At 40.0% G+C, this 12,900-nt stretch overlaps 2 protein-coding genes across 3 annotated transcripts; both read left to right on the top strand.

The window, feature by feature from the left end:
- The first annotated feature begins 473 nt into the window (after positions 1 to 473).
- Positions 474 to 1,457, top strand: OR6A2 (olfactory receptor family 6 subfamily A member 2). The gene has a single exon (NM_001391442.1). The coding sequence runs from the start codon at positions 474 to 476 to the stop codon at positions 1,455 to 1,457; it is 984 nt and encodes a 327-aa protein (NP_001378371.1).
- An 8,324-nt stretch (positions 1,458 to 9,781) lies between these two features.
- OR6B6B (olfactory receptor family 6 subfamily B member 6B) lies at positions 9,782 to 10,973 on the top strand. Of its 2 annotated transcripts, XM_070272178.1 has the most exons (2): positions 9,782 to 10,693; positions 10,938 to 10,973. In XM_070272178.1, the coding sequence occupies exons 1-2, from the start codon at positions 9,782 to 9,784 to the stop codon at positions 10,971 to 10,973; spliced, it is 948 nt and encodes a 315-aa protein (XP_070128279.1). The 2 variants fall into 2 exon arrangements, with proteins under 2 accessions (XP_070128279.1, NP_001378369.1); NM_001391440.1 differs by lacking the exon at positions 10,938 to 10,973 and having other exon boundaries at positions 9,782 to 10,723.
- The last annotated feature ends 1,927 nt before the right edge of the window (positions 10,974 to 12,900 follow it).

Raw genomic sequence — 12,900 nt, 5'->3', positions numbered from 1 at the left:
GAACAATGCCTGTATTAATAACACATAGTAAATACTCCATTGTGTTATATGTAATTGTTATTCCTCCATTGTGTTACATATCTCCTCCAAAGAGAGTCATGATCCAGCTCATAGACAAACTCTCAAGTTAGGGCAGCCCAGATTTTCTTACTATTTTGGTTTTCTTTCTATGTTCTTCAGGGACCAACTAGTGTCATTTTTACCTAGTGCTTATCAATATGTGCTTCTCTAAGAACAAGAACATACTCTTTTCTATCCCCAATACAACACAATTTATTTCTGACTGCCTTTGCCTTAGCTCATTTCCAGATTACAGAAGAAAGCAACGGCCACAGCTCAGTGATGAATTACATGCACTACATACGCTGCATTCTACGAACATAAACCCACTAAAAGAAAGGCTGGGTTCTTGCTGCTGCCTTCTGAAGTCTTTCTATTCTCCCTCCTGAAGAACAGTGGGTAAGACTGACTCCATGGAGCAGAGGAACCAGAGTGGGAGAGTAAGTGAGTTCGTGTTGCTGGGCTTCCCAGCTCCTGTGCCACTGCGAACGCTATTGTTTGCCCTTTCTCTTCTGGCCTATGTGTTGGTGCTGACTGAGAACACACTCGTCATTATGGCAGTTAGAAACCATCCCACCCTTCACAAACCCATGTACTTCTTTCTGGCTAATATGTCTTTCCTGGAGATCTGGTATGTAACTGTCACTATTCCCAAGATGCTAGCTGGTTTTACTGGGTCCAAACAGGGCCATGGACAGCTAATCTCCTTTGAGGGCTGCATGACACAGCTCTACTTTTTCCTGGGCCTGGGCTGCACTGAGTGTGTCCTTCTTGCCGTTATGGCATATGATCGCTATGTAGCCATCTGCCATCCTCTCCACTACCCTGTTATTGTCAGTGGCCGGCTATGTGTTCAGCTGGCAACTGGCTCCTGGGCTGGAGGTTTTGGCATCTCCATGGTCAAAGTTTTTCTCATTTCTCGCCTCTCTTACTGTGGCCCCAACATCATCAACCACTTTTTCTGTGATGTCTCTCCATTGCTCAACCTTTCGTGCACTGACATGTCCACAGCAGAGCTTACAGACTTTGTTCTGGCCATTTTTATCCTACTGGGGCCACTGTCTGTCACTGGTGCCTCCTACATGGCCATCACTCATGCTGTGATGCACATTCCCTCAGCTGCTGGGCGCCATAAAGCCTTTTCCACCTGTGCCTCTCACCTCACTGTTGTGGTCATCTTCTATGCAGCTAGTATCTTCATCTATGCCCGGCCAAAGGCACTCTCTGCTTTTGACACCAACAAGCTGGTCTCTGTACTTTATGCTGTCATTGTACCATTACTCAACCCCATCATTTACTGCTTGCGCAACCAAGAGGTCAAGAGAGCCCTACGCCGTACTCTGCACCTGTACCAGGGCCAGGATGCTAAGCCTGGGAAAATTAGCAGAGATGGGTAGAAGGGAGGTGTTAAGTCTTAGAAACTGTTCTTAAACTTGGGATCTAGTTCTTCTATGAAGTCCAGAGGAGCTCTTAGGGCCTAAATTAGGGACTAGAGTTTCAAAGTCACCAACAAAGAACTATTTCAAGAGAAGGAAAAGGGATGGATAGCAACCTGGCAGCTAGCAGCTGAATTTCGCCAGGACAGGGCTATAAAATACAGGCTAAAAGTAGGTTCCGTGTTGTCCGCTCTATTGTAATTTGCACAGAGTAGGTTCATGAATCACGCTTCCTGGTGGAGTGGAAAGGACTGACTTTGAGCAGAAGACATAACTGCACTTGAATATTTAAACAAGCCAACAAAGGTAGAACTAAGGTCTCTCTAAAAGGCTCCTCCTAGGTTTGCTCCTGGGTTTTTGTTCTGAGGCAGAAGGTGTAGAAAAAGGAGGCAGAAGGAGAAAACCATTCAAGGAAGCACAGGCTTCATAATGGAAAAGCATCGGGAGACCTCTGGATGAGATCCCTTCTAGCCACAGGCCATGATTATAGCTCATGAGGTAACAGCGGGCCAGGAGGCAATCGTTCTAGTGTGAGTTACAAGGTAAGGAGACAAGAAACTGAGAATTTTTGTGTTGGCAAAATATCATCTCTTGGGCCACAGAGCCTTCTAGCTTCATGTCCTGATTTCCCGAGGTCAGTTCCCACATTGAACTAATGGCCAAATGCAGTTGTGCATTTAATCTTCTGCCTCCCTATTTAGACTGTAAGCTCCATGGAGGCAGGGATCACATTTGCTTTTTCATCATTTTATTACCGTGTCCCAGAATTGTATCTAACACCTGGGGGCTATGAAGAAACATAATAAGCGAATATAATTTGGAGCCATGTTGGCAAGGCCTGTGTGTCACCCCTGTAGATAGGGTTGACAGGTGCAGAAACTAGACCCCTCCTACTTCCCCTGAGTACCGGGAGATACAAATTGGCTCAGACTTGCTGGAAGGAAATTTGGCAATATGTATTATAGATACTAAAAGTATTGAAAACATTCTGATTGAGAAATATTTGTATAGATAGACATTTTTGTTTTCAACAAGAATATGGAAATATGTTAAACTTCCACAAATATAAGATTAATTAAATAAATTAAAGCTTATACATTAAATGGAATATTATGCAGATCTTAAAATAACATGATGTAAATAAAGCTAGTGACAGAAAAATATTCCTAATGTAATAAATGTCAAGATTAGGTCATGTAATCGTATCAAAAGTGTATGTCTTATGTATTTGTTTGTTTAAATAAGACTAGAGGGAATTTGACTAGAACATTAGCTGTAACTATGCAATGGAGCCCTTATTCTTCTGAATTGCATTCTGTGGCAAAGATATTGTTACCAACATATTTATTTAAATAAACATTTCTTAGCCAATAAAATACACAGCTTTATTCATCTGGACAGAGAGATGATTAGAGGGTACGTCAGTAGGATTTTCAGAAATTTAGCTCCCCAAAGATACCCAAGACCCAGAATCCTGAGGACAACAGCCTACATGAAGCTTCTCTCTCTCCAGGTGTGGGAGCCTTCTGTTGTTGCAACTTGTCTGTCTATAGTTGTCTGCTGCTAATAAAGCATATGGAAGCCTACTACAAGGATATCAGGCATTATTTGCTAGTCCCTACATATTAAAAGTTCTAATATAATATTAATATCTATTTGTGTCAAAACAGTTATATAACCTTATGAGTATCTTATCATTATAATTTATAAATGGCTAGATATAAAGTTTATAAAAAGTCTATCTCCAAAATGTCCCCATAGAATAACTTTCTGAAAGGGCTAGTGGTCTGGGATGGGAGCATCCTCCTGTGGGCCTCACTATTGTAGCATTATAGGAACCTCCTTATGGGTTAACTCCAGCTAATAGGAGGTAACGGCATGATGTGGATTTCTTTCATTCTTCTTTTTTTAAATTTCAAAACTTTTTACAATAAAATGTATTTTTTTTTTAGTTTAACAAAACGCTTGTAATTCTGACTTCAAAATTTGAAACGAAATACTTCAGGTATATGAAGAGTATTTAGCACAGTGTCCTGCATATATTGAACTTTCAATAAGAATGAATGAGAAGATGTTTGAATGCATATGAACTATGGTGGGATTGACGCCTCTCTGGACTTGGACTGCATTTTCAAAGTCATATGATCCTCATGGCTCATATGGAATTGTCACAAAACCTAAGATTTTTCAAATGAACTGTTAATTATCAGATTAAGTATTCCTCATTCTCCAATGACATAATTCCTTTTTCCCCCTAAACCTAGATAGAGGATTTTATTTTATCTCTGTTACATTTGATCCTGTTTGTTTTAAACCATCTTTATAGTCTACCAGTCTCTCAAACTATTGCATAGATAATGTGACTCTTTTGTAACTCCCTTTTGCCAGGGTAGTGTCGTAGTGTCTGGAGGAAGTCTCCAGTCTCTTCCATCATTACAGGAGTTGGGAGTATGAGATCCACACTGGGTCTTTCGGAAAGGAGAGATACCCAGCGTGGCCAGGCCAAGACAATTAACATCTCCAGAGCAAGGGAGGATCAAAGTAGAAGCTTCTGTGCTTAAACCATCTCCTTGTTCCCATCGACTTTCAATACACTCCAAGTTTCTTAGTCTGCCTTTCAAGTTTCTTCACAATATGGTCTGAGGTTTCCTTTTGGTTTTTATTTTAATTTCCTCCCCACTACCTTGTACTCACCTTGTGCAGGTGAATTTTAGATTGTCATTAACATTTTTTTTACTTGAACTTAATAATCCAATATCTTTTACCATTTGCTAACATTTCACATTGAACAGTCGGAAAACATCCAAAAACCCTTTGGGTAAAAGAGCATTTTAAAAAATAGCATTCTTCTGTAGTCTTAAAAACCTTATTTTGCTTCATTAAAAAACCCTTACAGTTTACAAGTAAAGACTGAGAAACTGTCAAATCAGAGGAGACTAAAGAGAAAAGATACCTAAATGGAATTTTGCATCTTAGATTGGATCCTAGAATATAAAAAGGATATGGAAAAACCACTAAAATCTTAATAAAACCTTGAGTTTAGTTAAAAGTAATGTACCAATTTAGATTCTTAGTTTTGAAAATCTCCAGGTAACGTAAGATGATAATATTAGAGGAAAGTGAAATCCTGTGAGGGGAATATGAGAGGTCTCTTCAGTATCTTTAAAACTTTTCTGTAAATCTAAAATTATTACAAAATAAAAGTTTATTTAAAAAAGAAATGTATTGGTCTTTTTATCCTAAATAATGTAATACAATTTGATTGATTCCAGGTGACTTTATAATAATAATAATAATAATAATAATAATAATAATAATAATAAGCAAACTGCCCCTTTTTGCTTATGGTGATATGTATAGAAAACACTTGGTATTTATGTCTATACTGAGAAATCTTTTTTTCAAATTTTCCTGGATTTTTAATTCTCATGAAACACATGCATTGTTGCTATTTTAATTTGCTGAGTGATAAGAGAAAGTGAAAATAAAGTATAATTGACACATAGTTATTGATTTATGCCTTTGGTAACTCTAACCAACTATACCGGCTCTTCCAGATATCACCATTTGGTGCAGGTGAGCAGGAGTGAACAGTTTCAGGCAGTGCAGAGAAGAGAGGGCTTAGAGCACAGGTTTTCTCATTTTCTCTTAAAGTCTTTCCCTTGGGGGTATCATCTAGCCTTATTTTCAAGTTCCATAGCCTCATTTCATGATGACCAGTGGTTCAACGTTCCAAGAATTAGTGTCAACTCACCACATGCCTTTAGACAAAGCATGTGAATGGGTGAAATATGGGAGGCTTAGGTCCATCCTTCTCCATCAAATTCCAGTCACACATTGACCCTTAGATCCTTTCTAGGATCTGGATTTTCTCTGGGATTTCTCATTTGTTCAGATCTCTGCTTCACTTCCTTCAGCCACCTTTGCATACTCACAGAGACAGAAATGTATCTCCTGGCTCTTCATTCTTGCAAAACTTCTAGGACTTGATTCTTGATTTTGTGGTTACTGAGGTACAATTAAGAGCAGACTCCGTGAGCCCACTAGCCTGAGGACAACTTGCCAGACAGAAGGAGTTGACACTTTACACTGTCCTTAGCATGCAGGGCACACTTCACAAATGTTCAGTAAGTGACAGAACGATTCCTATAGTCCAAGGCAGTGGGTGTGACCTCAAGTCACTGCAGAGGCCTCATTATTTCAATGTCTCAACTCTTGCTGTCATTACTCTACATCTTTTTCTGTGCTAGTCTCTCTGAAGCCAAAGCCCTACTCACCTCATTGCCACTGATCAAATCGTGGCTGTGGTTCATATTCCATGCAGGTAATATTTTACATTTGTGTAGTTATCACGAAGCAGTTTTAGAATTGCTTTCATATACGTATTACTTTTGAGCCTAACATCAATGACAGGATACAGACAAGGGAATCATTGTTACTCCATTTTATGGATAAACAAACTGAAGAATAAAGGCAATTTTCTGAAATCAAATGTCTTAAAAATGGTGGAAACTAAGATTAGGAACCTTGTCTTCTCACTGCTGAATCAACACTATTTCCCTTGCCACTACTTCCATGCTAAATTCTTCCTTTATGTCTAGAATGACACTTTTGATGAAACCTTTCTAGTTTCCTCAGTCAGAAATCATTTCTCCCTCTTTGGAGTTCCTAGAGCACTTTGTTTGCACATCTCTAATAGCTCGTGTCACATTCTACCCTCATTATAGCGCATACTTCTTATTTTACTTACAACACTGTAGGTTCCAAGAGGGTAGAGATCATGACCTAAAAATGTTTCTTCCAAATAATCTATAGCACTGTGCCCTGTACATAATAAGAGCTCAAGGCAGAAAATATTTTATATAAAGAATAAACAAATGCATATCTCTATTACCTTATTAACCCACTTAGATTTCTTCTCCTGGTTTCCGAGTAATTTGGTGTTGCTTTACCTTACATACAGGACTAAAAGGAAATGACCATATCATACGCACAGGTATAGATAAACATGGTTCAGGTATAAGCAGGAATTGACAAGTGGATGGAGATTCATCTTCTTTGTCCCCTGGACATAGTTTGACAGTACGCACAGCGTTTCCCCAGAGCAGGACAGACCAAGTGCAAATGAGTCTCCTGGGAAGAAGACAAGGGCAAAATATAGGTGAGTGTTAAATGTACTCTCCTGTCCTGCTCCAGTCTTCTTGTCTTAGTGCTTCAATACCTACTACACAGTCTAAGCAGAGACCAGACTTGGATCTCCAGGAAGTAAGAAAATCTGCAGATCACTCTGCTTCCTGTGATACATGCAAATATCTGAAGGATTTTCCGTTTTCAGGAGAGAAGAAATGGATCATGGTGAGTAGCTGGAGTTACCAAGAGAGATTGATTGATCCCTGAAGGAAGGTCCAAGGAAGATGAGGAGGGACTTGGGAAAATGGTAGGACATATCATTCCTGGACAAGAGAAAGGGTGTTAGGGAAAATGACTAGATAAATGAAGATTCAGGGCACACAGCATGGTTATCCAAGGTTGGGGGAATTTGGATGGTTGTGAGGTCATTCAGGTTTGGGGACAGGGTACAAAGGACCCTTCTAGAAGTCTGTCAGTGTCAGTATCGTCTTTGAGAAGAAGCACAAGGACTGAAAATTATACTGTAATACGATGAAAGGATTTCTTTCCTTGGATACTGTAGAGAGCCCAAAGCTCAGGGTTCTCAGTTCTGAAAGCCAGAAAAATAGAACTCCACATCTTTTAATGTTTCAAAATAGAGCCTGTTGGGAGGTAGATTTGCAGCAAAGAATATGGAAGAGAATATGCAATAGTAAGCATGTGCTTGAATATACGGAAACAATACTTTAAAGAGAAGATACAGTTCTGAGTGATCTGCAACTCAGAGCTCTTCAAAGGTGCTACAATCCTATACTGAAGGAAAGTTGAATTATTTTATTCCATAGAATATGACAGAAAAAGTGAGCAAAAGAGAGAGAATGAAGGACCGAGTGTGTTTATGAGTCGGTATGAGTGAAATATGTGAACACTCATAACTGATTAAACATGGATAGGTGTTATGCAACATAATTTATAGCAGCTAGTGCTTGGTCCATACCAATTGGTCAAGTCCTGTGTTAAGTGCTCTCCATGGAATATAAATTTAATTCTCACAACACAATCTAGTAAAGTAGGCATTATTATTATTATTCCTGTTTTACAAAAGATGGTATGGAAGTACATACTTGACAAGTGATTTGTGCGGTATAACACAACTCCTAGGTAATGAAATCAATACTGAAATCTTTCCTCTAAAAATCAGTGCTCTAAACCAGTATGTAAAGGTGAATGTGCAGTAAATAGTGTGGCTGATGATGGAAATGAGGAATGTTATACATATCCTGAAGAGTAGGAGCTGCTACGTTGGTGCTACTTCCTACGAGGGCTATAACGTATTCTCTGCTCCAAGAAACAGATACTTTTCACCAGCAAAAGGATTTTATCAAATGCATTGAGGAACTAGGCAAAGAACTCTAGTAAACTACCTCACAGGTGAAAGTGGAAGTATGTGGCTTAGAGTAAGAGACAGTCTCTTCCCACTGATTAAGCCTCACTGAGTTCTGCCCATGTGTGTTGTTATGGAAAGGAGGTGATGGAGTCAATAATATGCATTTCAGTACCTCATCCTTTAGTCCTTTGCTATGAGCCACATCCAGAAGATCTCTAGTCCTGTGGAATATCAGAGTGAACCCTGATTGTCCTCCTACCCTCTTTGTGCCAAGTGAACAGTATATTAGAGAAATAGTTGGCAGAAAGAGTGAGTAATGGACTGAAGGCAGGACCTTAATTCAGGCTTCATGGATTAGAGAAGCATTTAATGAAGATAAACAGTCACTGATGTGTTTTCAAGAGATGACTCTGTGGTAACCTACTTCCTTAACCACAGATTAGAATTCTTGGAATAGCTCACAAATAATTCTGCCTTGCAGTCTTGCAAGACCCATCTATCTAAGTACAGCACTCCCCTTCCTCTGCTCCCCTCTCTGGTCCAGAACCTGAGACAATGACTGATATTTCGAGAACCTGACCTACCAACTAATTTTAGACCAGAGATCATATCCAATGTTCTCAGACCTTGTGGATATGTTTATCATGAAAGTACCCCATGTGTGCAAGCTGAGGGTGTGTCCACAGATGTGTAACCTTGATAGATAGGTGCTTCCTACCAGCAAAGACCCTGAGATCACACTTCTCTGCCCTTGACCTATTTCTTGTGGATTCCAAAGCTCCAAGGGATTCATTAATTCACTTTTTAATCCATATCCATTAAATATTCATGTATTTTCCAGTCACTGTCCTGGGCATGGGGTTCACAGTCATGAAGGACAGAGTCTTGAGATTTGGAAAGTTGAAGTGCAGTGAAAAGAAACCTAAATGCATGAGGGGGGTGTGCACTAGGAACGAATGCTATTGAGGCACTTGACCCCGCTTTGGTGAGATGCCTCCTAAGTGGAATCTTGAAACTTGAATCAGCAGCTAAAGATTTTGGAATGGGCATAACTGGAAGAGGGAAGAGTGTATGTAAGTGCAAGAGTGATTATAATGTGTGTGGGAAGAAGAAACTAGGAAAGTATGTCTCGAGCATGAAATACCACATAGATGGTCACAAGACATGAAGCTGGAGAAGTAGGTAGGGATCAATATATTAAATGCGTCCTATGTGTGATAATGAAAACATTTCCATGTTTATTCAAAAGCAATTGGAGTGTCACTAAGGAATTTGTGAGGAAGTTATATCACTTTTTAATTTCCACAGACACTATTCTGAAGAAACTGTGCTGAATCAAAGGACTACAGTCAATGGATCACCCAAATACTAAACTTTGTTTCCTTTCAGGTGGGGAAAAAAGTCTTTGTGCAGTGAGTTCCTAGTTAAATAGAGATCTGGAACCAACAAGGGAGAGACTATCGGTCTATGTTCACTGACAAAGGAGCTGGGAATGACATGAATAGTGACATTCAAATATTTCCTCAGGTGAGAGAGGCTTAGGGGTGGGAGTTCCTTTGATTCTGGGAGACATTCATAATAAACAAAGAAACAACAATAAAAAATTTTGATGCAAATGTGTGCTTCACATTAGAAGATGACTCCATATTAACCAAAGTTATTTTATGAGTTCACTCACAGGGAAGACTGATTTACTATCTTATCTTGGTCTCTTGTCTGATGTCATAGTCATGTTCATTGTTTGTGGTATTGTCACAGAAGACTTCAATACCTCTCAGGGCTCTTAGTCATGCTGGAGGAAAACATCACTCTGGTCAGCGAGTTCATCCTGGTGGGCTTCCCCACTGCCCCATGGCTTCAAGTCCTGCTCTTCTTCCTCTTCCTTGTGGTCTATCTGCTGGTGGCAGTGGAGAATCTTGTCATCATGCTTGCGGTTTGGGTCACTGGCTCCCTCCATAAGCCCATGTACTATTTCCTGAGTAGCTTGTCTTTCCTGGAGGTCTGGTATGTCTCCGTCACAGTCCCCAAGATGCTAGATGGATTCCTCCTGCAGAGACGGCACATTTCCTTCACAGGTTGCATGACCCAGCTCTACTTCTTCATTTCGCTTGCCTGCACAGAATGTGTGCTTCTAGCAGCCATGGCCTATGACCGCTATGTGGCCATCTGCCACCCTCTCCGGTACCCAGTCATCATGACCACAGGTTATTGTGCACAGCTGGTGACTTCCTCCTATATGACTGGTTTCATGGTCTCTGTCATCAAGGTCTGTTTCATTTCACATGTCACCTTTTGTGGTTCCAATGTCATGAACCACTTTTTCTGTGACATCTCACCAATCCTGAAACTGGCCTGCAAAGACATGTCCACAGCTGAGCTAGTGGACTTTGCCTTAGCTATTTTCATCCTTGTCTTCCCTCTTACCACCACCGTCCTTTCCTATGTCTACATTGTCTCTACAATTCTGCGTATACCCTCCACCCAAGGAAGGAAGAAAGCCTTCTCTACCTGTGCATCCCACCTCACTGTAGTCATAATTTATTACACAGCCATGATTTTCATGTATGTTCGGCCCAGAGCTATTGCATCATTTAATTCCAACAAACTAATCTCAGCTGTGTATGCAGTCCTCACACCCATGCTAAATCCCTTCATCTACTGCCTTAGGAACCAGGAAGTCAAGAATGCTATCAAAAAGACTGTGGGATTTAGGGGCTGGCCCCGTGGCTGAGTGGTTAAGTTCGCGCGCTCCGCTGCAGGCGGCCCAGTGTTTCGTTAGTTCGAATCCTGGGCGCGGACATGGCACTGCTCATCAAACCACGCTGAGGCAGCGTCCCACATGCCACAACTAGAAGGACCCACAACGAAGAATACACAACTATGTACTGGGGGGCTTTGGGGAGAAAAAGGAAAAAATAAATCTTTATTAAAAAAAAAAAGAAAAGACTGTGGGATTTGGTCAGTGCGTCCTGCTTAGCTGAGCTCCACTGCCTTGAGGAGTCAGTGTCCTGGAAAGCATGTCATCCCATACACTTATCATGGTTTTGCATATTTGCTTGCTCTATAGATCTAGATTCTTAAAGAAATTATATCATAGAAAGAAAAAAAATTAAAAATATTAACAGGATACATTATATATTGCTTTAATCTTGAATTAATTTTAATACACACTCTATACATTTAATAATTATTTTGAAATGACAGAGTAATAAATATTTAACATATATAAGTTGGTGTTACCGGCTCTTAGTTAATATCAGCCCTGATATTGGTTCCCCTACAGTGAACCTGGCATGTATGGGATTAAAGCTAAAACCCTGCACTCCTGGTTTCCTGGGTCTTTAGTTACACTCATTTGTAAGTGTTTGTTTCTTTAACCTCTAACTCCCTGAGCTTTACAACCAAATAGAAGTTACAAATTGTTAAAGCCCAGATGGCCTCAAACTGGGCTCCTGCTAAAGTTGTAGCTAGTCCCAGGACCTTGAAGTTCTTTTACAGGGAAATTAATGTCCAGAGAATATCAAGAAACTGAAGCTTCCCAGGCCCACCTCCTTGGCTTCCTGACGTCAGAGTCTACCTTCCACCATGGAGATAAACAGCCATGGACACTCATCTGAGAAATCCTTTGTCTCCTCCACTGGAAGCAGCCCCAGACACAGGCCAATGGGAAAATGCTGACGAAGAAGTCCATGGTCCCCTTCTACTACCAAAAACCTCAAATAAAAACACTTACCTATTTCTTAACAGGGAGCAAGCAACTTTTGGGGCACTAGCCCTTGCTTTGCTCCCTCTGCCTAGCAAAGTAAAGCTTTCCTTTTTCTCCCAAGATTCTGTTCTCGTTATTTGGATTGACATCGGGATCAGAGACCAAACTTTTGGTAACACTGGTGTTATGAGTACTTTACACATAATGGACTATTTTATTCTTGTAACACCTCTACGAGTTAATTATCATTACTTATCTGATTTTACAGATCAGGAAACTGAAGCACACAGAGAGATGTTAAATATGTTTTCCAAGATTGCACACTTAGTAAATATCAAAGCTTTTATTTGAAGCCAGGGGCTCCAGCTCTATAATCAACTGTATTCGATTTTCTCTGTATCTAACAGTCTGTGATAGTGGTTCTAGGGTCCCATGAGTTAAAAAACATTGATGCCTGGATGGAATAAGCAATATAGTCAGTAAAATCTGTGTAGTTGTGATGATAAGTGATAGTGGTGTGGTAGTGATGGTAGTGAGAAAGCTGTTTGTGATTCCATTGGGTTAGTGATGATGGGCTACCATTGATATTAATCTTGTAGATCATTTTGCAATCTTCTTCCAATTTTAGCCTCCTTCCAGGACTATAACAGCTCATTTATCATTACAAGGATGGGATCAGTAGTTTCACAAGAGATGAAAAAATTGGTATTACTGCAACTTTTGCTGTTGATACATATCTCTTGAGACTTTTGGCTCTTGAAATCTTGTGGCCATCCATGCTATATGTGACAATTATCGCCAAGCTGATGGAGTACTATTTCATCAATATATGTTTGAGCTGAAATCTTCAACACATCAATATAACAAACGTTCAACATACAAATAAGGTGAAAAACAAATACAAAATTTCTAAGATAAGTGAGATTGTTAGATGCATTGGGGCATCTGCTGACTAGGTAAGGAAATGTGGTATACCAGGGAGAATTCCACAAAACTGATAAAACTGAGACCAAAATATGAAAGAAATAATCAGAAAGAGCTATCTTGGCTCTATATCCCATCCATTTGAAATGGGAGTCTCAAGCTGGTCTCCAATTTTGGCCTAAGCCACCCTCAACATTATTCAACAATCCTGTACTAATCTTCCCTATATGTTGCTTTTAGAATGTTACCTACCCTACTACTTCAGAATTCTCAACTCG

The sequence above is a fragment of the Equus caballus genome, chromosome 7 (assembly GCF_041296265.1).
Source record: "Equus caballus isolate H_3958 breed thoroughbred chromosome 7, TB-T2T, whole genome shotgun sequence".
Taxonomy (NCBI): domain Eukaryota; kingdom Metazoa; phylum Chordata; class Mammalia; order Perissodactyla; family Equidae; genus Equus; species Equus caballus.
The sequence above is the reverse complement of the archived record's forward strand: the minus strand, read 5'-3'. Positions and strand labels throughout refer to the sequence as shown.